General features: G+C 42.3%; 2 protein-coding genes and 1 non-coding gene across 4 annotated transcripts in view; 1 reads left to right on the top strand and 2 right to left on the bottom strand.

The window, feature by feature from the left end:
* Positions 1-17,534, top strand: part of RNF212B (ring finger protein 212B) — a 37,752-nt gene extending 20,218 nt beyond the window's left edge. The window contains exons 5-15 of the mRNA XM_023230500.2: positions 3,212-3,327; positions 4,550-4,610; positions 5,324-5,352; positions 7,344-7,390; positions 7,606-7,648; positions 8,865-8,925; positions 9,312-9,360; positions 12,994-13,033; positions 13,925-14,022; positions 14,977-15,038; positions 16,877-17,534. Of these exons, the coding sequence (XP_023086268.1) occupies positions 3,212-3,327; positions 4,550-4,610; positions 5,324-5,352; positions 7,344-7,390; positions 7,606-7,648; positions 8,865-8,925; positions 9,312-9,360; positions 12,994-13,033; positions 13,925-14,022; positions 14,977-15,038; positions 16,877-16,945 (675 nt within the window). The 3' untranslated portion in view covers positions 16,946-17,534. The remainder of the gene's footprint in view (positions 1-3,211; positions 3,328-4,549; positions 4,611-5,323; positions 5,353-7,343; positions 7,391-7,605; positions 7,649-8,864; positions 8,926-9,311; positions 9,361-12,993; positions 13,034-13,924; positions 14,023-14,976; positions 15,039-16,876) is intronic.
* LOC111554830 lies at positions 4,126-4,228 on the bottom strand. Its single transcript, XR_002735346.1, has one exon. It is a non-coding gene; the product is annotated as a U6 spliceosomal RNA (small nuclear RNA).
* Positions 17,535-18,096: 562 nt separating the features above from the next.
* Positions 18,097-23,901, bottom strand: part of HOMEZ (homeobox and leucine zipper encoding) — a 13,372-nt gene continuing 7,567 nt past the window's right edge. For both annotated transcript variants that reach the window (XM_023230498.2, XM_023230499.2), the window contains exon 2: positions 18,097-21,240. In XM_023230498.2, the coding sequence (XP_023086266.1) occupies positions 19,631-21,240 (1,610 nt within the window). In that variant the 3' untranslated portion in view covers positions 18,097-19,630. The remainder of the gene's footprint in view (positions 21,241-23,901) is intronic.

Below are 23,901 nucleotides of genomic sequence, written 5' to 3'. Positions count from 1 at the left end.
GGTTCAAGTGATTCTCCTGCCTCAGCCTCTCCATTAGCTGGAATTTCAGGTGCACACCACCATGCCCGGCTAATTTTTGCATTTTTAGTAGAGACGGGGTTTCGCCATATTGGCCAGGCTGGTCTCGAACTCCTGACCTCAAGTGATCTGCCCACCTTGGTCTCCCAAAGTGCTGGGATTACAGGCATGAGCCACCATGCCTGGCCTCCACTATTCAAATTTTCTAAAATAATTTTTTTAAGTTGGGCTCTTGCTCTGTTGCCCAGACTGCAGTGCAGAGGCACAATCATGGCTCCCTGCAGCCTCGAACTCCTGGGTTCAAGCAGTCCACTCACTTCAGCCTCTCAAGTAGTTGAGATTACAGGCATGTACCATCACGCCGGGCTAAAATTTTAAAATTATTTTTTGGCCGGGCACAGTGGCTCATGCCTGTAATCCCAGCACTTTGGGAGGCTGAGGTGGGCAGATCAAGAGGTCAGGAGTTCGAGACCATCCTGACCAACATGGTGAAACTCCATCTCCATTAAAAGTACAAATATTAGCCAGGAGTGGTGGCGGGCGCCTGTAGTCCCAGCTACTCAGGCGACTGAGGGAGGATAATCGCTTGAACCTGGGTGGCGGAGGTTGCAGTGAGCTGAGATCGTGCCACTGCACTCTAGCCTTGGCAACAGAGCGAGACTCAGTCTCAAAAAAAATTAAATTAAATTAAATTAAATAAATAGGCCGGGCGCGGTGGCTCAAGCCTGTAATCCCAGCACTTTGGGAGGCCGAGACGGGCGGATCATGAGGTCAGGAGATCGAGACCATCCTGGCTAACATGGTGAAACCCCGTCTCTACTAAAAAATACAAAAAGCTAGCCGGGCGAGGTGGCGGGCGTCTGTAGTCCCAGCTACTTGGGAGGCTGAGGCAGGAGAATGGCGTGAACCCGGGAGGCGGAGCTTGCAGTGAGCTGAGATCCGGCCACTGCACTCCAGCCCGGGCGACAGAGCGAGACTCCGTCTCAAAAAATAAATAAATACACATGAAAAAATGCTCATCATCACGGGCCATCAGAGAAATGCAAATCAAAACCACAATGAGATACCATCTCACACCAGTTAGAATGGCAATCATTAAAAAGTCAGGAAACAACAGGTGCTGGAGAGGATGTGGAGAAGTAGGAACACTTTTACACTGTTGGTGGGATTGTAAACTAGTTCAACCATTATGGAAAACAGTGTGGTGATTCCTCAAGGATCTAGATCTAGATGTACCATATGACCCAGCCATCCCACTACTGGGTATATACCCAAAGGATTATAAATCATGCTGCTATAAAGACACATGCACATGTATGTTTATTGCGGCACTATTCACAATAGCAAAGTCTTGGAATCAACCCAAATGTTCATCTGTGACAGACTAGATTAAGAAAATGTGGCACATATACACCATGGAATATTATGCAGCCATAAAAAAGGATGAGTTTGCGTCCTTTGTAGGGACATGGATGCAGCTGGAAGCCATCATTCTTAGCAAACTATCACAAGAACAGAAAACCAAACACCGCATGTTCTCACTCATAGGTGGGAACTGAACAATGAGATCACTTGAACTCGGGAAGGGGAACATCACACATCGGGGCCTATCATGGCGGGGGAGGGGGGAGGGATTGCATTGGGAGCTATACCTGATATAAATGACGAATTGATGGGTGCTGACGAGTTGATGGGTGCAGCACACCAACATGGCACAAGTATACATATGTAACAAACCTGCACGTTATGAACACGTACCCTAGAACTTAAAGTATAACAATAAAATATAAATAAATAAATAAATAAATAAATGAAATTATTTTTCGTAGAGACAAGGTCTTGCTATGTTGCTTAGGCTGGTCTCAAATTCCTATCGTTAAGCAATCCTCCTGCCTTAGCCTTGGCTTCCTGAGTCTCTGAGATTATAGGCGTGATCACCATGCCTGGCTTAAAATAAACATTTTCTTTTCACAGCTTAAAATAAACATATTGGTTTTATTTAAAATGAGGGTTTAAAAAAATAGACTAGAGTAAATTCTTATCTATCTAGAACTAGTTTAGTTTACCTTTAAGTAGAAAGGAAACTCTTAAGTACAACTCTTAAGTAAGGTGGCAATAGCAATTTGAAAATTGAGTGAGAGCAAAAAGTTTATGAGAAGGGTACCAAGATCTAGGAAAGGACCCTAGACAAAAGAGGGTTTAATAGTCTGAACAGGAAGGAAGCAGATGAGACATAAATACTGCTGTGTACTCAAAAGTAGAGCCTGACAAAGCTAAAACACTTTCTAAATATTAACTTTTGATCCGATTCAGCAATCCCATGATAGACACATTAGTATAGCAAATGGTAAAGTGAGGCAAAAGATAAAATTATGTGTGCATGCCCAGAAAAAAAATTCAAGCATAGTTAGTCTCCTTCTGTGCCTCTCCACCCTTTCCTGTAGCAGCATAAGCAGCCTGCAGGTGACTCTGTGTAGGTGTCTTTAGGGAAAGTAAATTGGTCACCAAGGCTCTGTAATAGCTATGAATGTGGAAGCTGATCCAAACTAATAGTTGACAAGTTAGAACCAATTCTAAGCTTGAAAAACAGTTTTTAAAAAAATCTCTCTTCTTGCACGGGATGAAAAACTATATTTTTAAAGGGTCATTCTGCTATGGTAGAATATTCTCATTAAGATAGTAGAAGGGGCCGGGTGTGGTGGCTCACACCTGTAATCCCAACACTTTGGGAGGCTGAGGTGGGCAGATCACCTGAGGTTGGGAATTTGAGACTAGCCTGACCAACATGGAGAAGCCCTGTCTCTACTAAAAATACAAAATTAGCTGGGTGTGGTAGCACATGCCTGTAATCCCAGCTACTCGGGAGACTGAGGCAGGAGAATAGCTTGAACCTGGGAGGCAGAGGTTATGGTGAGCCGAGATCACACCATTGTACTCCGGCCTGGGCAACAATAGCGAAACTCTGTCTCAAAAAAAAAAAAAAAAAAGAAAAAAAAAAACGACACTAGAAGGCTAGTGTCCTGGAAATAAGTGCTGAGCTCTCTAGTTCTGGGACGTTGTTTATTAGGCCAGATGTTCTAGAAGAAAATGAGCAGTATAATAAAGTATGATTTGATGGCTTTCCCTTTGTTGCCAGAAGTGAAGGGAAAGGAGTTATGGAAGAGTATGTCAAAGGCTTGTTTTTCCCTAATAGGTGTGGAGTTTCCAGAAGAAACAAACAGATCTCCTCATCGCCTTTTATAAGCATAGAATTACAAAGTTAGAAACAGCCATGCAGGAGGCACAGCAGGCACTGGTCAGCCAGGACAAGTAAGTAACATATCAAATCACAAGAGAGCTTTTTTTTTTCTTTCTAAGAAGTGACAGTCCTTATTTCCTTGTGTTTGCTAAGCCTGGAAATTGCTCCATATGTATTTGTTTGTTTGGGAAAATCGGGTATAGAATTTTTGATCCCCTGAATCTCCATTTTTTTCTTTCTTCCCTCCAGAGGCTCTCCTCACTTTATAGTTTTCCTCTTCTATTTCCCGGTATCAAAAACTGTTTCCCAGGCCAGGTGCAGTGGCTCACACCTGTAATCCCAACACTTTGGGTGGCCGAAGCAGGAGGATCACTTGAGGCCAGGAGAAGGCCAGCCTGGGCAACATAGCGAGACTCTAAAAACAAAAAAAGTTTTTAAATAAAAAATTAGCCAGACATGGTGGTTCACACCTGTAGTCCCAGCTACTTGGGCTGAGGCTGGAGGATCCTTTGAGCCCAGGAGTCTGAGTTACAGTGAGCTATGATCACACCACTACACTCCAGCCTGGGTGAAAAAGTGAGACACTGTCTCAAAAACTAAAACAAAAAAAACCCCTGCTTCCTTGAGAAGTCAGATATAGCTGATTCACACTGATAACACTCCTTGTAGCCTCAATCTCCTGGGCTCAAGTGATCCTCCCACCTCAGCCTCCCAAGTAGCTGGGACTACAAGTGCACGCCACCATGCCTGGCTAATTTTTATATTTTTTTTTGTTGTCGAGAGGAGTCTCTCCATATTGTCCAAGCTGGTCTGGAATCCTTTTTTCTCTTCTTTCAAAGTTTATTATTATTATTATTATTATTATTTTTTTTTTTATGGAATGCTTCAAGCATTTACATGTTAACTTTCTTTGGGGGCCATGTTAATCTTCTCTGTATTGTTCCAATTTTAGTGTATGTGCTGCCAAAGCAACCACAAGATGGAATCCTTGATAAAAATTTTTAGACATCAGCAGGCGAGGGGTGTGTGTGTGTGGGAAGAGGAAATGGAATTCTTTGCAAATTCCCATGAAATCATACCAAGTAATTGCTTATTTTGTCCACCTAATTGTTCTCATTATCAAAACCCTGCCATTGTCTCCTTGAATCACCAAATTCCTGATAGAAATAGCTTGTATAGTTGCAAGTATTTCTCAATAAGTATTAACTAAATGTTAATAGTTATAATGATAAAAAAAAATCAGGTTTTTAATCCCTGATTTGCTGCAGCTGATTGGTTCCATCTTTTGCCTAGAGAATTGTCAGTCTTAAGGAAGGAGAATGGAGAACTGAAGAAATTTCTAGCCATTCTAAAGGTGAATGAGATAGATTTTCCTTATTATTATTTTCTCTGTTACTTTTCTCATCTATCTAGCTGATTATATAGAATAGTGTTTCCTAATCTTTTTCTCATCATGGCACACACAGAAATTGATATTTGTACAATAAGCACACTACAGTAAATGGATGAGGTCTCAGCAGACCTTGGGGGACTGAAAGGATCAACTTACAGCACACTTGTAACCCATTCCTGAACATCAGTGAGTCATGACCTACCAGTTGGAAAGTTCTCTTACAGAAGAGACAGCTGTTGCAACTTAAAAATTTCTCTTCGAGAAACTCAAGACACTTCAGGACCCTTCCTCTGCATCATACTTTACTTCCTAAATAGTTTTTCTTCCTAAGAATATTCTGTGTAGTTATATAATTTTCCTATTGATCCCACTCCTGTAATTATTCTAGCACATTGTAGTGTGTCATTTTCCTTTCTCTCCCCAGAGACTCCGTATCTCCCCACTTATGTTAGTCTATGGGATTCCCTATGCACTCTTACAGAGAACTAAAATTTTATCCCCTCAAAGCTAATAATATCCTAAGGAAATACTGCTGCTACTTTTCCTCTTACTGGGAATCTTAGCAACCATGACTAAGGGGCACTGAGCTTAGTTAGCTAGCAAGTAAGATTGAAGATCTGTTGATTAGGATCCTCAGTTGTAGCCTTCTTCACTCCTGGTTTTTTCACCTATAGGAATCTCCAAGTCGGTACCAAGGAAGCAGGTCAGTTTTATCAGCTTCCATACTAACCCAACCCCCTGAAAATTCCTGTTCTTTCTTGACTCCTGGCTGTGTGAACTCAGAGAGAGAAAATGGTTAATGCATTTGGCTTTCACTTCTGCAAGAAAGAGTTATTGAAAGTGCCGAAGTAAAATCTTAATTGTAATGTTCACCCTTGACGGTCATCTTATGAAATCCTACCGTTTGAAATGCTGGTTCCCCAGTGCCATAAAGAAATAGCATTTGAACATAAATTTAATTTACTCAGCAAGGACATTTTTACTTCCTGCAGAAAGGGTACACTCGCCAGCAGTTTTGCCACGAGATTACACTAAACAAAGGAGACAGGGTCATTTATAACCTGACGCATCTACCGTACTGCTGTGTCCGGTTTCCATTGGCTGGAACGGGACCTCACATTCTGTATGTGTTCCGATTGGCTAACAACTTAGAACTTTTTAAAAGAGGCAAAGGTAGAGGAGAACCAAGGAAGGAGGAAGTAACTTGTGGAATGCTGAGAAAGGTAAAAACACCTTCAAATAAGGAAGGAACAGGCTATAACCTAACGCTTGCTTGGACCAATGTAAGCATGCCAGGGCAAATATTTAAGCTAAGTTGTGGGAGCTAAGAACATAAAGTACATTGATTTCTTTATTACGGCTAGCAGATATTTAAGAATGTTAGTACAGGTCTTTAAATAAATTTTGCTTTTAAGAGAAGTTACTGTTTATTCCTAATTAGACGAAGAGGAAAGGCTTTAAAGAGGAAACTACTTTACTTTTTACACTACTCATCCTTCAAAATTCAACTCAGTCATTTCCTCTGTGAAGACTGCATTAGGTGGAATTAGATGGTCTATTCATTTATTGAGTAAATATTAAGTGCCTACTGTTTATCAGGTACTATGTTATGGGCTGGATATATGCTACCAGTTTCTAATTAGTGATATATATGCTCTACCAACTCTTAAACATATTTTTAGTATCAGCCGGGCATGGTGGCTCAAGCCTGTAATTCCAGCACTTTGGGAGGCCAAGGCAGGTGGATCATGAAGTCAGGAGATTGAAACCATCCTGGCTAACATGGTGAAACCCTGGCTCTACTAAAAATACAAAAACAAAATTAGCCAGGCATGGTGGCGGACACCTGTAGTCCCAGCTGCTCAGGAGGCTGAGGCAGGAGAATGGTGTGAACCTGGGAGGCAGAGCTTGCAGTGAGCGGAGATCGCCCACTGCACTCCAGCCTGGGTGACAGAGCGAGACTCTGTCTCAAAACAAACAATTGAAAAAAAAACTATATATATATATATATATATATATATGTGTGTGTGTGTATATATATATTTATATATATTTTAATATCAACCCTGCATTATGGATTAAAAAGACACGGCCCTACATTCATAGAAGTTACAGTCTAGTGTTGTTTTGTCCTTCTGTTCTTCTGATAAGCCCATTACAACACTTAAACACTGCTCTGATTTTTGTTTTAATCTCTCCCACTAGCCTGTAAGCCTCTCAGTTATTCTAGGTATTTTTGTAATCTCAGGATCTAGGAAATATAGACCCAAATATATGCTCATTGGATGGCATCCTTCTTTCTGGTTATTTTGGGTTTAGTTCTTTTTCTAGTTGATGAGATGAGACTTTTTCTAGTAGATGAGACAATGGAGGGATGTATGAATGGGTGGATAGATGTATGGTTGAGAGTACTTGATAAGGCACTGAGGAGGTAAGAAAGGTGTACTTTAAAGCTTCTATTATAGGCAACACAGAGGTGGAGAAAACTCCAATTAGGGAGTTGGAAAGCAACGGGTTTTATGTGGAAACTTTGCTTCCATATTTCAGGATGCTACCTATGATACATGAGAGTAAGCAGTTTGTGCTCAGAGAGGAAGCTATTATTTCTATAAACAGTGATCTGATTGATTCTCTAAAGTTGCACTTAACCTCTGCCCAGAGAGATTAGAGCCACCTCTTTTTGTTTCCTTGCAGGTCAACCACACCTCGACCAGTGGGCATTACTTCCCCATCGCAGTCAGGTAGAGAATATTTTTCCCCTAAATATCTGTGTGAGATGAATATCCTTTCCTTATGTAGAAGATGGTTTCCTCTCAGAGACAATAATGTGGTCTTCCTAACTTTATGTATAATATGAAAACATTATATCACCGATAACCACGCACAACAAATTGGCCAGGCAAGGCAGGTGCACGATTGATGGCAACTTTTTATTCTGTAGTTTATTCTCTTTCAGTTACCCCACGACCCAGTTTCCAGCATAGCAGTCAAGTGGTCAGGTAAGCCTACGCAGCAACATTAAAACTGTTGGCAAAAGTTGGAAGATAAAAGAAATACCTAGTTGTAGCTCAGATTGGGACTGATGAAATTTTAGGTCTATGTAGAAGTTTAAAGCTAGGGTTTGTTTTTTTTTCCCATGCCACACTGTATCCAGCTTTATTAAAGATACTATCCATAAACGATCATGGTATTTCAGGCAGGACATGGGCAGACAATCATTAGCAGTATACAACAACTTTCAAATTTCCTTCTTCAATGGACTACCAAAAATCAGAAAGCCACTATAAATCCCAATGAAATCTTCATCTCATGCTCTGAACAGGGAAAGTTTAGAGTGAGGGTTGACGTTTCACATTTAGCATACTGTTTAACAACTTTTCACAAGCCAACCCTGACTTTCAGGAAGTGAAATGAAAATGGCAGAATTTATCTGAAGATCCACAATCTAGAAATGGAAACACTGCTCTTTTGACAGATGCCATCTCAGTGGCAACACTGGAAAGTCCAGATTGCCTGACAAACTGATAATCAATGACTGGGGGTCAGGTCTCAACAGATGTCTGGGCTTAAGGGATTTAAGTCTATGCTGAAAGATGGAAAGGGAGAAGAGGACATAAAAACGAATTTGTTTTTTAATACCACAAGACTTTTGTGCCAAGGTGGCCATGTGTGTCAAAGTCAGGGAATCCCTCCTTCTGGGAGCCAAGAGGAAGTCTCTCAGAACTAGAAGGGGAAAGTGTTTTCCTCACATCAATCCAGCTTCAGAGACTTTCTATTAGTGGCATATGGCTCTTCCCCAAAAAACAAGTGTTCTGTGTTTTAACAACATATAAAGCTAGGTTTTTTGAGGCTGGGCACAGTAGCTCACGCTTGTAATCCTAGCACTTTGGGAGGCCAAGGCGAGTGGATCACTTGAGGTCAAGAGTTTGAGACCACCCTGGCCAACATGGTGAAACCCAGTCTCTACTAAAAATACAAAAGTTAGCCAGGCATGGTGGTGCATGCCTGTAGTCCTAGCTACTTGGGAGGCTGAGGCATGAGAATCACTTGAACCCAGGATGTGGAGGTTGCAGTGAGCTAAGCTTATGCCATTATGCTCCAGCCTGGGCAACAGGGCGAGACTCTGTCTGAAAAACACAAAAACACAAAAACAACAACAATAACAAGTAAAACTAGGTTTTTGCCTTTTTTTTCTTTTTGTTTCACCTTATACAGTCGGTCCTCCTCAGCGGAATCTATTCCTTATAGAGAGGCTGGCTTTGGTAGCTTGGGACAAGTAAGTAATGTTCACCTTATCTTTCAGATTGAAGTTTCTAATGCTAAATGAAAGCAAAGGTTTATCAAGAGCTTAAATTTATATTGGTTTTGGCATAAATTATCTGATGTCTTACTGGACCCTATTTTCTTCTGGCAATGGACACCTGATGTTAGAAATGACAGAGAATAAATAGGGGTGGAAATAGTGAAAGTGTTTAAGGACTGAATCAACAATGTCCATAGTGTTCATTTTGGAAGGAGTGAAGTATGGATCTTTCTTAGACTAGTATGCCCACTGTAGTAGAACAATATATGCTTGAATGTGTAGCTATAGATAAATAGGGAATAGGGAAGCCAGATAACTGAGATATATTTATTAATTGATGCTTATTATTTGTCTATCAGGGAGGCAGAGGTCTGCAGGGACGGAGAACTCCCAGAGACTCTTATAATGGTGAGGTGGGGGGGAAAGGGTGTCAGAAATCAACCTACTGTATGCAGAGATCTGCAGACTTCTGGTTTTCTATGCATAATATAATGCCATTTCACTTGTTTTTTTCCAGACAGTGATTCCATGTATCCATACATATATTACAAATTTTTCAAATAATGATATTTTTGTTTTCCAACTAATAAGGGGAAAATAAAGATTTGAGTGATAGAAAGTCATTGAAAACCTCTGGTTAGGAGATGGAGGGTAACTTTTCAGTAAAATTGACTTGGATTTTTTTGAATTGCCACAAGATGGCATTATAAGCTAAGTATAAAAAGAAGGTTCAGAAGATGCCGATTGTTGGCCTGAAGGGTATCTGGCTTCTTTGCTGTGTTTTAAGCATAAAAATATTCCAGTGAAGGAATATTTTGGGTCTGCTTACTTAATTTCTTACCTAAAACCCCTTAAAATTATTACTGTTGTTACTATTTTCAAAGGCATTAACCAGTACCTAAAGAATACGTATCAGAGAGGACTTTCACAAGAAATAATTTGAAATTCCCAAATATCTTTTTTTTTTTTTAATTCTCCAAATAGTCTCCCACTAAATCTCCCACATTTGAAATCTCCCACTCCTTTGAAAAACATAGATGTTCTAGACAATTTATTTCTCTCAGGTTAGTAACAACAATGTTCTCTTTTTTATTCTTAATTGTAGTAATTTGAGTCTTTTCCTCTTTTTTTTTTTTTTTTTTTTTTTGGTCAATCATTTCAAAGAATTCGTTTTGTTGAGAGTCTGTATTATTTTTTCTATTTTCTGTTTCATTTACTTCTGGTTTAGCCAGTTTCCTTCCCTCTCGTTATTTTGGATTTAGTTCTTTTTCTAGTTTCTTAAGGTGGAAGGTTCAATTATTGATCTGAGATCTTTTTTACTGTTGATGTTTCCAGTCATAAATTTCACTGTAGCACTGCTTTCACTGCATCCTATAACATTTGGCATGCTGTGTTTTGTTTTCATTCATTCCAAAGTTTGTTTGTTTGTTTGTTTGTTTGTTTGTTTTTTGAGATGGAGTCTCACTCTGTCACCCAGACTGGAGTGCAGTGGTGCCTTCTCAGCTCACTGACACCTCCACCTCCTGGGTTCAGCCTCCCAAGTAGCTGGGACTACAAGCTCACACCACCACACTTGGCTAATTTTTGTATTTTTAGTAGAGATGGGGATTCACCATGTTGATCAGGCTAGTCTCCAACTCCTCACGTCAGGTGATCTGCCCACCTCAGCCTCCCAAAGTGCTGGGATTACAGGAATGAGCCACCACGCCCGATCCCATTCCAAAGTATTTTTTAATGTCCCTCATGATTTTTGTTTTTTGGACCCATTGGTTGTTTATCAATGTGTTGTTTAATATCTACATATATGTGAAGTTCCCAAATTTCCTCCTGTTATAGATTTTGACTTTCAGTAATTTAAATCCTTTTAAATTTATGACGTAACATGTGGTCTATCCTGGAGAATGCTCCATGTGTATGTGGGAAGAATGTATATTCTACTATTTTTGGGTGGTGTATTCTATAGAGTCTGCTAGGTTTAGTTAGTATATCGTGTTGCTCAATTAGTACGTTTCTGTTTCCTTCCTTGCTGATCCAGTCCAGTTGTTCTGTCCATTATTGAAAGTGGGGTATTAAAGTCAACAACTATTATTGTGGTTTTTGGTTTTTTGTTTTCTTGTTTTTTTGAGACAGAGTCTCACTCTGTTGCTGATGCTGGAGTGTAGTGGCACAACTGTGGCTCACTGCAGCCTCCACCTCCCACGCTCAAGCGATAGTCCCACTTCAGCTAGAACTGAGTAGCTAGAACAAAAGGCATGTGCCACCACACCTGGCTAGATTTTTTTATTTCAATTTTCATGTCTTTGTAGAGATGAGGTCTGCCTGTTCTGCTCTGGCTGGTCTCAAATTCCTGGGCTCAAGCGATACTCCTGCCTCAGCTCCCAAAGTGCTGGGATTATAGGCATGAGCAACCATGCCAGTCCTTATTATTGTCAAATTGTCTTATTTTCTCTTCAATTCTCAATTTTTGCTTAATGTATTTTAGGACTCTATTGTTAGATGCATATATAAATGTTTCTCTTCTTGATAAATGGACCCCTTTATCATTATTTAATGCCTTTGTCTCTTGTAACCATTTTTTTTTTTTTTTTTTTTTGAGACAGAGTCTCACTCTCCTCTTGGCTGGAGTGCAGTGGCAAAATCTCGGCTCACTGCAACCTCCTCCTCCCAGCTTCAAGCGATTCTCGTGCCTCAGACTATTGAGTAGCTGGGATTACAGGCATGTGCCACCACGCCTGGCTAATTTTTGTATTTTTAGTAGAGACGAGGTTTCACCATATTGGCTAGGCTGGTCTCGAACTCCTGGCCTCAAGTGATCTGCCCGCTTTGGCCTCCCAAAGTGCTGGGATTACAGGCATGAGCCACGATGCTCGGCCCAACAATTTTGTCTTAAAGTCTATTTTGTCTGATATTAGTATAGCCACTCTTTTGTTCACTGTTTTTTGCATGGAATATATTTTTTCATCCTTCTCCTTTCAACCTATATGCATCTTTGAATCCAAAGTGAGTCTCTTGTAGACTGTGTATAGTTGGACTTGTTTTTTCTTTCATCTGTTCTGCCAGTTTCTGCCTTTTAATTCATTTACATTTAATGTAATTACAGATAAGGAAGGACTGACTTCTGCATTTTGTTATTTGTTTTCTATATGTCATGCTTTTTGATTAGCCTTGTGTTTGTCCCAGCTGATATTTATCTCCTTAGGCAGCCAAACAAGTGCTTCTAATTGTTTTCAACAGACTGGAGAAAGGTTTTTCTGCACTTGGTAAGCTCTGAGCTCCAAGTCCTGGTGAACTTGAGCTCCAAATCCTGGTGCTGTCAAATAAAGACAACCTTGAAAGTGGGGTCTTCCAGGGAACCACTAGACAGGTCAAATAATAACAGTTCTCTGGGAATGAGTCCTTCAAAAAGCTCCAACCCTGTTCCATCCCCTCTAGTGACTGCTAGACTGTTGGTTTTCACCATGAGTGTGCTCTGTTGGTTTTCAAGACTACCATGGAGCCAGAGAAGGAGAAATGGCAATAAAGCAAGTTAAAATGCCATAAACCTTGCTGTTTTTACTAACATTCTGCTATTTTTCTTGAATAAACAGTCTCCAGATTACTACAAGTCCTTTGTTAATTCCCAGATTTCTGAAGAAGTTGATTCTGACCATTATGCCAATTTTCTCATTGCTTTTATGGAGGAGGAAATTTTTGGAGGTCTTTGCTCTGCCATTTTTGTTGATGTCACTCATAACTAATTTTTGTCTTTACCCATTCTTTCTGGTGATTTCCATCTTAGAGGGGAAGCCAAGGCACAGATACATTAGAGCACATGAAGGCAGTGAGGGATCTCAGTCCACAGACTCATGAAAGGGAAAGGAAAGCACCTATAAGAGATACTGCTATGTCATTTGTGAGCTTTTTCACTTGGCATTAGCCCCCAACCCTAACGTATATACTAAAAATCTTTTATCTCCATTTCCTTTGCCCTGGCCCCAAGTATACCTGAATCTCTTCTTCAGTTCATAGATGATCTCATAGGCTTATTTTTATGCTTTCCAGAAACCCCTTCACCAGCTTCAACTCACAACCTATCTTATAGGTGAGTAACACTGTGCTTCCTTTTTCTTGGGATGTGTTCATACTTAAACTCTGCCAGCAGGCTTGGTGCAGTGGCTCACGCCTGTAATCCCAGCACTTTGGGAGGCCAAGGAGGGTGGATCACGTGAGGTCAGGAGTTCGAGACCAGCATGGCCAACATGGCGAAACCCTGTCTCTACTAAAAGTACAAAAATTAGCTGGGAGTGGTGGCAAATGCCTGTAATCCCAGCTACTCAGGAGGCTGAGACAGGAGAATTGCTGAATCTGGGAGGTGGAGGTTGCAGTGAGCTGAGATAGTATCACTGCCCTGTAGCCTGGGTGACAGAGTGAGACAATGTCTCAAAAAAACAAACAAAAAAAACTCTGCCAGCAGTCTTAGGGTTACTTCTCCACTGGCTTGTACCACTGAAGTTTATAATGTGCCTTATAAGCAAAAAGGAAGTTGGATAGCACTGTGTTTAATATACATCCAAATTACTGTATTTTGGCCAGGTAGTGGCTCCCACCTGTAATTCCAGCACTTAGGGAGCCCAAGGTGGGAGGATTGTTTAAGCCCAGGTGTTGGAGACCAGCCTGAGCAACAAAGTGAGACCTAATTACCCGGGCTTAGTGGGTGTATGCTGGTGGTCCCCACTACTTGGGAGGCTAAGACGGGAGGATTGCTTGAGTTTAGGAAGTCAAGGCTGCAGTGAGCCATGATTATACCACTGCACTCCAACCTGGGTAACAGAGTGAGACCCTGTCTCCAAAAACAAAAAAATTATCCTCAGTTGCAAGCAGGGGATTTTTTTCCTCTCTGGCCTAACTGTATAGGCTCTTCCATTACATATGCTTTTTATTTTTACTTTTACCTTTCCTTTTCTCTGCTGATGCTTTTATTTCCTTTCCTTAGACCTTCATCTGCCTCCTCTGGACAGGGGATTTTTTCTTTCAGACCATCCCCAAATGGGCATTCAGGCCACACAAGAGTCCTCACCCCCAACAATTTTGGTAAGTTAAATAACATTTCTAAAGGAATGGAGCTTCAACTATAGACACATATACTAAACTGAAGATTTTCAAGATGACAAGATGTTGAAGTTTGCCCCCCAAAGAGCATTGTCTCTAGTTGGCTCCTTAATATTCTTTAAGAGCCATCCCATTTTCTTCAGAGTGAAGGGAAACTCTGGGTTTTGCCTGATTAGCACTCATCCTGTCACCAGTCAAGTCCTACTGTTTAGCCAGAAGGTTGGCCTGTAGGATTAAACTGGCTTCTCAAAAGTCCCTATATTGAAAATGCTGGGCACTTAGTTCTGAGGATTATAAGACCAATATCCATTCTTTTCCGCATCTTTTTCAGTAAAGGTGGTACTACCAGTCCTCTTGTTAAGAGGCTGCCATCTTCCATAGCTCACCTAAATCTTTATATTGCCTATCTTTCCACTCATAGTTAAATCTCAGACCTCTGCCAGTACCTGGTCCTCACAGGAGAAGAACAGACTTTATAACCCATTTCTTAAATTAATAATTGTGTTTCCGGCCGGGCGCGGTGGCTCAAGCCTGTAATCCCAGCACTTTGGGAGGCCAAGATGGGTGGATCATGAGGTCAGGAGATCGAGACCATCCTGGCTAAAACGGTGAAACCCTGTCTCTACTAAAAAAATACAAAAAAACTAGCCGGGCGATGTGGCGGGCGCCTGTAGTCCCAGTTACTCGGGAGGCTGAGGCAGGAGAGTGGCGTAAACCCGGGAGGCAGAGCTTGCAGTGGGCTGAGATCCGGCCACTGCACTCCCGCCCGGGCTACAGAGCGAGACTCCGTCTCAAAAAAAAAAAAAAAAAAAAAATTTGTGTTTCCCTTCTGAGTAGTGTTCCTTTAAGAACTGCTTCGTTACCCTGACCCACAAGTAACACCGCTGAGAAACTGCCCAAGGAAGTCATCTTTCACTGTTCCATTCTATCCTGCAGCTCAGAGGGAGAGCAGAACCACACTGGAGAGTCTTCCTAGTTTCCAGCTTCCAGTCCTGCAGGTGAGACCTGGCTAGTCTAACTTGTCTGTGCATAAAATCTCACATGGTTAGGCCTGCACACTAAATGCCTCGGGGTAGTGGAATATAACCAGTGAAGAACGACATGGGTTTCAATTCTGGTAACTGTATATTCACAACCTTCCAGAATGGTCTCAATTCCAGATTTTATCCTACTGTTAGATTAGCTTCCTGGTTTGGGGTTTTAAAATGAAGTCACATGGTAGTGAGAGGCTTTAAACTGAGAGGTCTTGGCCAGGGTGAAATAAGTGTGGACACTGCCATTTTCAGTAGTTCCACAATAAAGTGTTTTCTATGAAATATATCTTTTGGGTAGAGGTACTACTTGAACTAGGAAAAACCACATTTACTTCTCCAGAGACAGCTAAAGTAATATTTTATAAATTTATGGGACTATGATTCTGATTCCAGTAACAAAAGGAAAAGGGCATGGTAACAAGGAGAGGTTTGTAAAGAGTTCTGTTAAATGAAAAGTCACGGGGGGCAATGGCTCACGCCAATAATCTCAGCACTTTGGGAGGCCGAGGCGGGTGGATAACCTGAGGTCAGGAGTTAGAGACCAGCCTGACCGATATGGTAAAACCCCATCTCTACTGAAAATAAAGAAATTAGCTGGGTGCAGTGGCAGGCACCTGTAATCTCAGCTACAGGAGAGGCTGAGACAGGAGAACTGCTTGAACCTGGGGGGCGGAGGTTGCAGTGAGCTGAGATCATGCCACTGCACTCCAGTGCCTGGGTAAACAGAGCGAGACTCCATCTCAAAAATAAATAAATAAAAATTAAATTAAATTAAAAAGTCCAGTCTTGCCTTTTTTTTTTTTTTTTTAATGGCTTGGATTTTGAGCATATTTAGGCCCTTTTTTCACTCCAAGCTCCTGGTGTCCCCAGGAACAGTTCCTTCATACTAAGGTAGGTATATATTTTGCTCTCATATTCCAAGATGCCCTTTATTTTCATCAGTAAGAAATTAGGGTCTAAGCCTTAAGAGGCAACACTGGGGAAATAACAGTCCTCCCTAAGATCCTCACAAATGGAGGGATTAACCTACAGATGAAAAAATACTTAAAAGCTCAATAAACCATCTACAAATATTTGGCCCCTAATTGGATCTTGACTGAAACAAGCTGTAGAAAACAAAATAAAAAAAAAAAAAAAACAATTCATGAGACAGTTTAACAAAACTATCTATTGGACATTTGATATTAAATAATTGTTAATATTGGAGAGTTTTTGGTATGATATTTTAGTTATGTTTTTAAAAATAGCCATTCTCTTTTATACATACATACTAAAGTATTTATGGATGAAAAGTCAAATGATGTCTGGGGTTTGCATCCCTAATTTACTAAGGAGGGACAGTGGGAGAGTAGAAATAAAAGATTGGCCATGAATTATTTGTTAAAGATGGACAAGGGGCACATGAGTTCATTATACTATTCTATATATTGTTTGAAAATGTGAAAAAATTTTAAAGTTATTGAAGGAAATGCCACCTCCTCAGAGGCCTAAGAACTCTGCCTCCCTGGTAGCCATCTCTGGGTGTGGTAATCATATGTCACAGATTTTCCAAAATAGTTTAATTTTCAAATATTCATCCTTATTATTATCACCGTAGCCACTGAAATGTTCCAGAGACTGTCACACCAGATGTAGCAAATCCTAGTTTGGAAAAGTTAGTTATCATGCAATGAAGAAAACTATGGGGAAGCAAAAGCAGTGGTGTCTGTCTTGATAAGCTTCATACAATGGGTTCAGAGAGAATTTCTTGCCCTTTTTGTTGTTATAAACACCCACATCTACCTTTTTGTCCTCTGCTGCAGACTCTCTACCAACAACAGAGGCAGATGGGATTACCCAGTGGGAGAGAAGCATGGACCACTTCCAGATAGATCATCTTCAAGGTCTGATCTATACACACTACTGAAGGATGGACTGTAGCTTCCAGTACCCATTAGGGGTGATGGTCCCGGAAAATTTATCCCTGCATTGTTTCCTAGTTCCACTCTGTACCTTATGCTCCCTCCATCTTTACCCTATTCACCTTTATCACCTCCCAGGACAGTGGTCAGGTCTTACAAAAGGCTAGTGCTTCAGGAAGATGTTTATATCTCTTCCAGAAGACCTTGGTAGCTCCCCTCATTTCCTACAATTTGAAACAAAGGTCATAAAAATAATTATTGGCGTCATGCTTGGTTGGGAGTTGGGAATGGGGATTGTGATGGATCATATACTCATCACTGTTTCATTTCTGGATTTCATTTTTAGCTATGGATATACTGCCACATTGCCAATGTTAACAAGTAACATCTCTGTTCTTTGTCCTTATTATACTTTTTCTATTTGCCTATTGTTTCCTCTATGCTTAGTTACTATTAAATGCTAATTTTCTTTTCTATTGAAAACAACTGTTGGAGACACTGATTTTCAGTTTAGTATACAGATAGTAAAATTAAGACAACACCCTTTTATTGCTACAATTCTATCACTATTACAAGTTCTAGAATGGTGGAATGGGCAAACAACACTACCACTGAGATCAAACATGTATTCTACTTTGGGTACTAAAAGGCAGAAATGAGGAATTAAATAGGTTAGCCACTCACAAGTTGGCCTTAAGCAAAAATACTGGGAAAACAGAAAATAGCAGGCATCTGCCAGAAATAAATTAGCTCTTGGGAATGACCTTGTATCTGAACTAGGATCCCCATACCCTTTCTGGTACTCTGAATTTATTTTAAAGGCATTTCTAGACACCTTCTCTTTTAGGCAAGAGCCTGTCCTGTAGCAAATGGAGTTACCTCCAAGATTGTATCTCTGTTACTCCTGAAGCCTCAGAAATTTCAGTCATTATCATTTGATGGCTGAGAAACAACCTGGCTGGTGACAGATGCTGAACTACTTCCTTTTAAAGTTTTTATTCTTCTTTTAATTTACCTCAATAAGTCTTGCCCCTCCAAACAATAAATTAAAAGTATGCTGAGTTAGAATGTTAATGGATTTGGTTCCATTAATCCCTAAACCATAGGAGTGGCAAAGTGGATGAGAGAGAAACAATTTTATTTTTGGCCTTTTTATTATTATTCTAGCATTTTAGGGCTTCCACTCTTTTATTTTTAGATGGTTAACTCATTGATGATACCTATTTGCCATATAGCTGATCCCAACTGATGAAAACCATTCTAAAACATCAATAATTAGTTCACTTAAAGACGACAGTCCCTCTGTCCCTAAGACAGATCCTATAAAGAGAGGGAAAAAGTCTCTTTTTCCGAAACAAATTGACAGCAAAAAGATGAAAAATTAGTCTCTGTCAAGTTGGACAGGAGGTAGTTATCAGGTTTGTAAAACCAAACCTGGAACCTACCTCCACTGCCCTTCAACAAGGGGAAACTATTCCCTCTCTTTCACCCCTTTGTAACACAGTTCTACTTTTTAAAACGACATCTTCCCTAATTACCACCTCCAATAAATATCCATTCTAAATTATTCTCCACCCAATTATTAAAGTTTTTCACAAGCTCGGTGGGGGAAGATTTACCCTGAGACAGTGAACAGAGTGAGGATTTTGGAAAGACAGAAAAAGCCACAAAGCAAAGTGGTCCCAGTATAAGAACTGAAAATAGCCGGGCACGGTGGCTCATGCCTGTAATCCCAGCACTTTGGGAGACTGAGGCGGGCAGATCACGAGGTCAGGAGATCGAGACCATCCTGGCTAACACGGTGAAACCCCATCTCTACTAAAAATATTAAAAAATTAGCCGGGTATGGTGGTGGGCGCCTGTAGTCCCAGCTATTCGGGAGGCTGAGGCAGGAGAATGGCGTAAACCCGGGAGGCAGAGCTTGCAGTGAGCCGAGATCGCGTCACTGCACTCCAGCCTGGGTGACAGAGCAAGACTCCATCTCAAAAAAAGAAAACAAAACAAAACCGAAAATATTCTGCCACCTGTGATTTAGTCATGAAGCAGGTGAAACATAGTCAAGTTGGTATGAGGAAAAGGAAATATTAGTATTTGTGATGAGATTGGGACTTATTGAGAATCCTGGTTGTCTAGGAAATGATCAGTTATTAAGAAAAAAATTAAGAGTCAGTTGCATCATGCACAGACTTGTGCTCAGACTTGTGCAAGGTAGCCTTATATTCCAGGTAAGATAGTGGGATTGGGGATACACTGGAATCATCAATCAAATCAGAATCCTTTACTCCTCCTTTCCAATCCTCCTGGAGAGGTGGAGCCAATGTCTGGCCTCTCTATAGTACACTAAGGGAAAAGAACAGCAGACCCGAGGAGAGCAGGAGCAGTTTCCCAGCCCATGGTTTCCCCAGATCCTTAGCACTCTCTACACTAAGGTTAGAGCTCTGGATTTCTGCTGATCCAATCCCAGCCTTACTTAGTGCCCTATGGTCATTCTCCCTGGTCCACCCTCACTATATTCCCCTGCCACCCACCCTGAAGAACACAAAGCTTTTTAGTTCTCTGCCACAAGGTAATTTTAAAAATGTGGTTTCTTTGTTTAAACAGTTACTAAGTTGGTTCGTCTTTTAATAACAGTCCTCCCCTCCCCCAGCTCCCCACTCAGTCTTGTATGATCACATCATCATCATCATCATCATCTTCCTCCTCCTCCTCTTCTTCCTCATCACCTTCTAGCAATTCTTCCTCCTCCTCTTCCTCCTCTTCATCTAGACAAACTACCACCTCAGCTGGCTGAGGTAATCGAGAGTCAAACCAATCCAGTACCTGCTGGGTGCTAAGCCTTGATGCCTGACTCAACTGAGGGATATCAGTTTCCCGTAGCTGTTGGTGGGCTGCCCAGTACCTCTCCAAGGGTTGTATATCCGGTGGGGGTGGAGGGATCGGCAGAGGTGGTGTCTCAGCCCTTTCATTCAAGGAGCGGGTTGATGGTGGTGGTGTAGGAATTGCTAGGTCTTGGAAACTAGGGGCACCAGGTACTGCGTTGTCCCGAAACCATTTTAGTTGCCCATGCTTCAAGGCGTAACGTGTGTCACCAAACCACTGAATGATCTCAGGCCGAGGTAAACCAGTGATCTGTTCTAACTTTTGGTAATCCTCACGCCGTGCCCATTGGCACTGTAAAAAAAAGGATTTGAGGATAGCCAGCTGCTCTTTGGTTTTGCGCTTGGTCTTTCGCTGGCGTTGTATATCTGGGGAAAGGTACTCTGTGGGGCCAACCCTACCTGGTACTGAATTATGCCGTAGCCCTTGGGGCCAGGCTGGTTCCAGATGTGGGGGTAATGCCTGTTCACTGGGTGACACTGACTGTGGGATACAGCCTAATGGCTGGAGGGGTTTAGAGGTGGCAGTAGCTCCATTAGCCAGTACCTGGAAAGAAGAAGAAGAGGTAGAGGAAGAAGAGGGAGTAACACTAGATGCTGACTCCTCCTTACAACTACTGGCAATTAATGCAATTGGTGGGGGTTTATCCCGAGCTTGTGGTGGGGGGATGGTTGTGGAGTGGTTCCAGGAAGCAGTACCTATGCCATGTGACTGGTTGGGACCCCTGCCTGCCTGCTCCTTTGAGAAGCCACTGCTTTGACGATGTTGCCAAAAATCTGATTGGTGGGGGAATGCTCCACTGCCAGGTGTCATCAGGGACTCCTTTAATTTCTGGTGACTCTGTGGCAGTGGTGGCATCTGAGAGGACTCCTCAGGCTCTACCTTCAATCCTTTCGTCTGGGTGGGCTTGCTAAGAGACGGAGGACCTATTCCAATACCAACTTGTTCTGGAGCTGGCATTGGAGGAGGAGGCACCTCCTCTGGGGGCCGTCCTGCATGATGAGTAAAAGAGAGAAGGGATTTGAAATGGAGTTGGTCCCGACGGTAGACTACTCGGGCTCGAGTCTCTTCTATTTCTTCAGATGACCAGCTAATACCACAGCGGAGGCGCTGGGCCATAAACCAAGTCTTGACTTTCTCCATCTGCAACCCATAACGTAGGCAGAGAAGGGCAATGTCTGCTAGGCTGGGATAGGGAAAGTAGCTGAAGGTTTTTAGCAGGTGTTCATTGCTGTCTAGCTCACTGGTCTGGGCTGCTTGGGTCCACACAAGCTGTAGCTCCTCAGAGATTGGAGGGAGGCAGATGAGCCCTGCTGGTGAACTACTGAGACCGCTGGCCTCTTTATTAGGCGGCATGGTGCTTTCTGATTTGTGCCCTTCAGAGATAGCTGTAATAAGAAAAGAAACAGCTCAATCACTGGGTCTCCTCTTCTGACACATTGCTCAATTTCTACCAAACTAACTGCTGGACACCAAAACAATTAAGTTTCTATTTGTATCATGTTGTATTGCTTTTTAAGTGCTTCAACAGTTTCTTATCTAATTTTCATAAACAAGTCATCCGACCCTGCTTTAATTCCCATTTTCTGTGGACTAAAGTCCATAGATGTTAAATTACCCCAAGTCACATGACTGGTGAGTGTTGTTCCAAGAAAAAAATCTGTTTTTAAAGCCAGCCATGGTGGTTCATACCTATAATCCCAGCACTTCGGGAGGTCTAGGTGGGAGGGATTGCTTGAGCCCAGGGGTTTGAGACCAGCCTGGGCAACACGGTGAGACTACAAAAAATTTAAAACTCAGCTGGGCATGGTGGTTCGTGCCTGTAGTCCCAACAACTTGGGAGGCTGAGGCAGGAGGACTGCTTGAGCCTGGGAGGTCGAGGCTGCAGTAAGCTATGCTTGCACCACTGCACTCCAGCCTGGGTGATAGAGTGAGACCCTATCTAAAACAAATTTAAAAAGGCCGGGTATGGTGGCTCATGCCTGTAATCCTAGCACTTTGGGAGGCCAAGGCAGGAGGATCACAAGGTCAGGAGATCGAGACCATCCTGCCCAACATGGCGAAACCCCATCTCTACTAAAAATACAAAAATTAGCTGGGCAGGGTGGTAAGCGCCTGTAATCCCAGCTACTCAGGAGGCTGAGGCAGGAGAATCATCTGAATCCAGGAGGCAGAGGTTGCAGTGAGCCGAGATCAGTGCCATTGCACTCCAGCCTGGGTCACAGGGCAAGACTCCGTCTCAAAAAAAAAATAAATAAATAAATCTGTCTTTAGAGGTTAAGAAGGAAAACTGATCCTGATATAGCTTTTTTTAGTGTGTGTGTGTGTGTGTGTGTGTGAGAGACTGAGTCTCGCTCTGTTGCCAGGCTGCAGTGCAGTGGCACCATCTTGGCTCACTGCAACCTCCACTCCCGGGTTTAAGCAATTCTCTGCCTCAGCATTCCGAGTAGCTGGGATTACACGTGCCCACCACCACGCCTGGCTACTTTTTGTATTTTTAGTAGAGACGGGGTTTCACCATCTTGGCCAGGCTGGTCTTGAACTCCTGACCTCGTGATCTACCTGCCTCTGGCCTCCCAAAGTGCTGGGATTACAGGCATGAGTCACCACAGCCAGCTGGTGGGTTTTTTTTTTGTTTTTTGCTTTTTTAGAGAGAATATTGCTCTGTCACCCAGGCCATCCAGGCTGGAGTGCAGTGGCACCATCATAGCTCTGATACAGCCTTCATCTTTCCTATTCAAACCCACTTCTAGAAGCTATCCACCAACTCTCACCTTCTAAATTCATGGAACAAGAATCACACAGTGAAGACTCAACCACAAAAACAAGAGGAGCAATAATTTCAACTTGTTTGTGTGTGTGTGCATTTTTGTTTTTGTTTTTTCAAGAGACAGTGTCTCACTCTGTTGCATAGGCTGGAGTGCGGCGGCATGATCATGGCTCATTGCAGCTTTGAACTCTTAGGCTCAAGCAATCCTCCCACCTCAGCCTCCCAAGTAGCTAGGACTACAGGTATATGCAGCCATATCTGGCTAATTTTAAAATTTTTTGTAGACAGGGTCTCACTATGTTGCCTAGGCTGGTCTCAAACTCCTAGCCTCAAGTGATCCTCCCACCTCAGCCTCCCAAAGTGCTGAGATTACTGGAGTGAGCCACTGCACCTGGCCCTGAGAACTGTTTTTTTTTTTGTTTTGTTTTGTTTTTTTGAGCAGGGTCTTGCTCTGTTGCCTAGACTGGAGTGCAGTGACATGATCTCGGCTCACTGCAGCCTCTGCCTCTTGGGTTCAAGTGATTCTTGTGCCTCAACCTCCCAAGTAGGTGGGACTACAGGCGTGCGCCACCATGCCCTGCTACATTTTGTATTTTTAGTAGAGACGAGGTTTCACCATGTTAACCAGGCTGGTCTCGAACTCCTGACCTCAAGTGATCCACTTGCCTCAGCCTCCCAAAGTGCTGGGATTACAGGCCTGAGCCATGGCACCTGGCCAGAACTGTTAATAATAATAATAATTTTTTTTTTTTTTGAGACAGAGCCTTTTGTCACCCAGGCTGGTGTGCAGTGGTGCGATCTTGGCTCATTGCAACCTCCACCTCCTGGGTTCAAGCAATTCTCCTGCCTCAGCCTCCCGAGTAGCTGGAATTACAAGCATGCACCATGATGCCCAGCTACTTTTTGTATTTTTAGTAGAGACGAGGTTTCACTATTGTTATAAATAAGGTTTTGGTGCCACAAAAGAAATAGCAATCAAATACAAAATTTTTGTTTTTTTTCTTCTCAGCAGGGCAATTTACTTCTATAGAAGGGTGCGCCCTCACAGATGGAGTAATGGTGAGCACACACCTGGACAAGGGAGGAGAAGGGGTTCTTATCCCTGACACACGTGGCCCCTGCTGCTGTCATTCCCCTATTGGCTAGGGTTAGACCGCACAGACCAACCTAACTTCGATTGGCTAATTTAAAGAGAGTGACCCGGTGAGGGCTTTGGTTATGGCAGAGCAGGAAATCGGAATGAGTCAGGGTGGAGAATGAGTCAGGGTGGAGCAGGTAA

This window comes from Piliocolobus tephrosceles, chromosome 6, assembly GCF_002776525.5.
Source record: "Piliocolobus tephrosceles isolate RC106 chromosome 6, ASM277652v3, whole genome shotgun sequence".
NCBI classification, from domain to species: domain Eukaryota; kingdom Metazoa; phylum Chordata; class Mammalia; order Primates; family Cercopithecidae; genus Piliocolobus; species Piliocolobus tephrosceles.
This window is presented reverse-complemented; position numbering and strand designations above follow the sequence as displayed.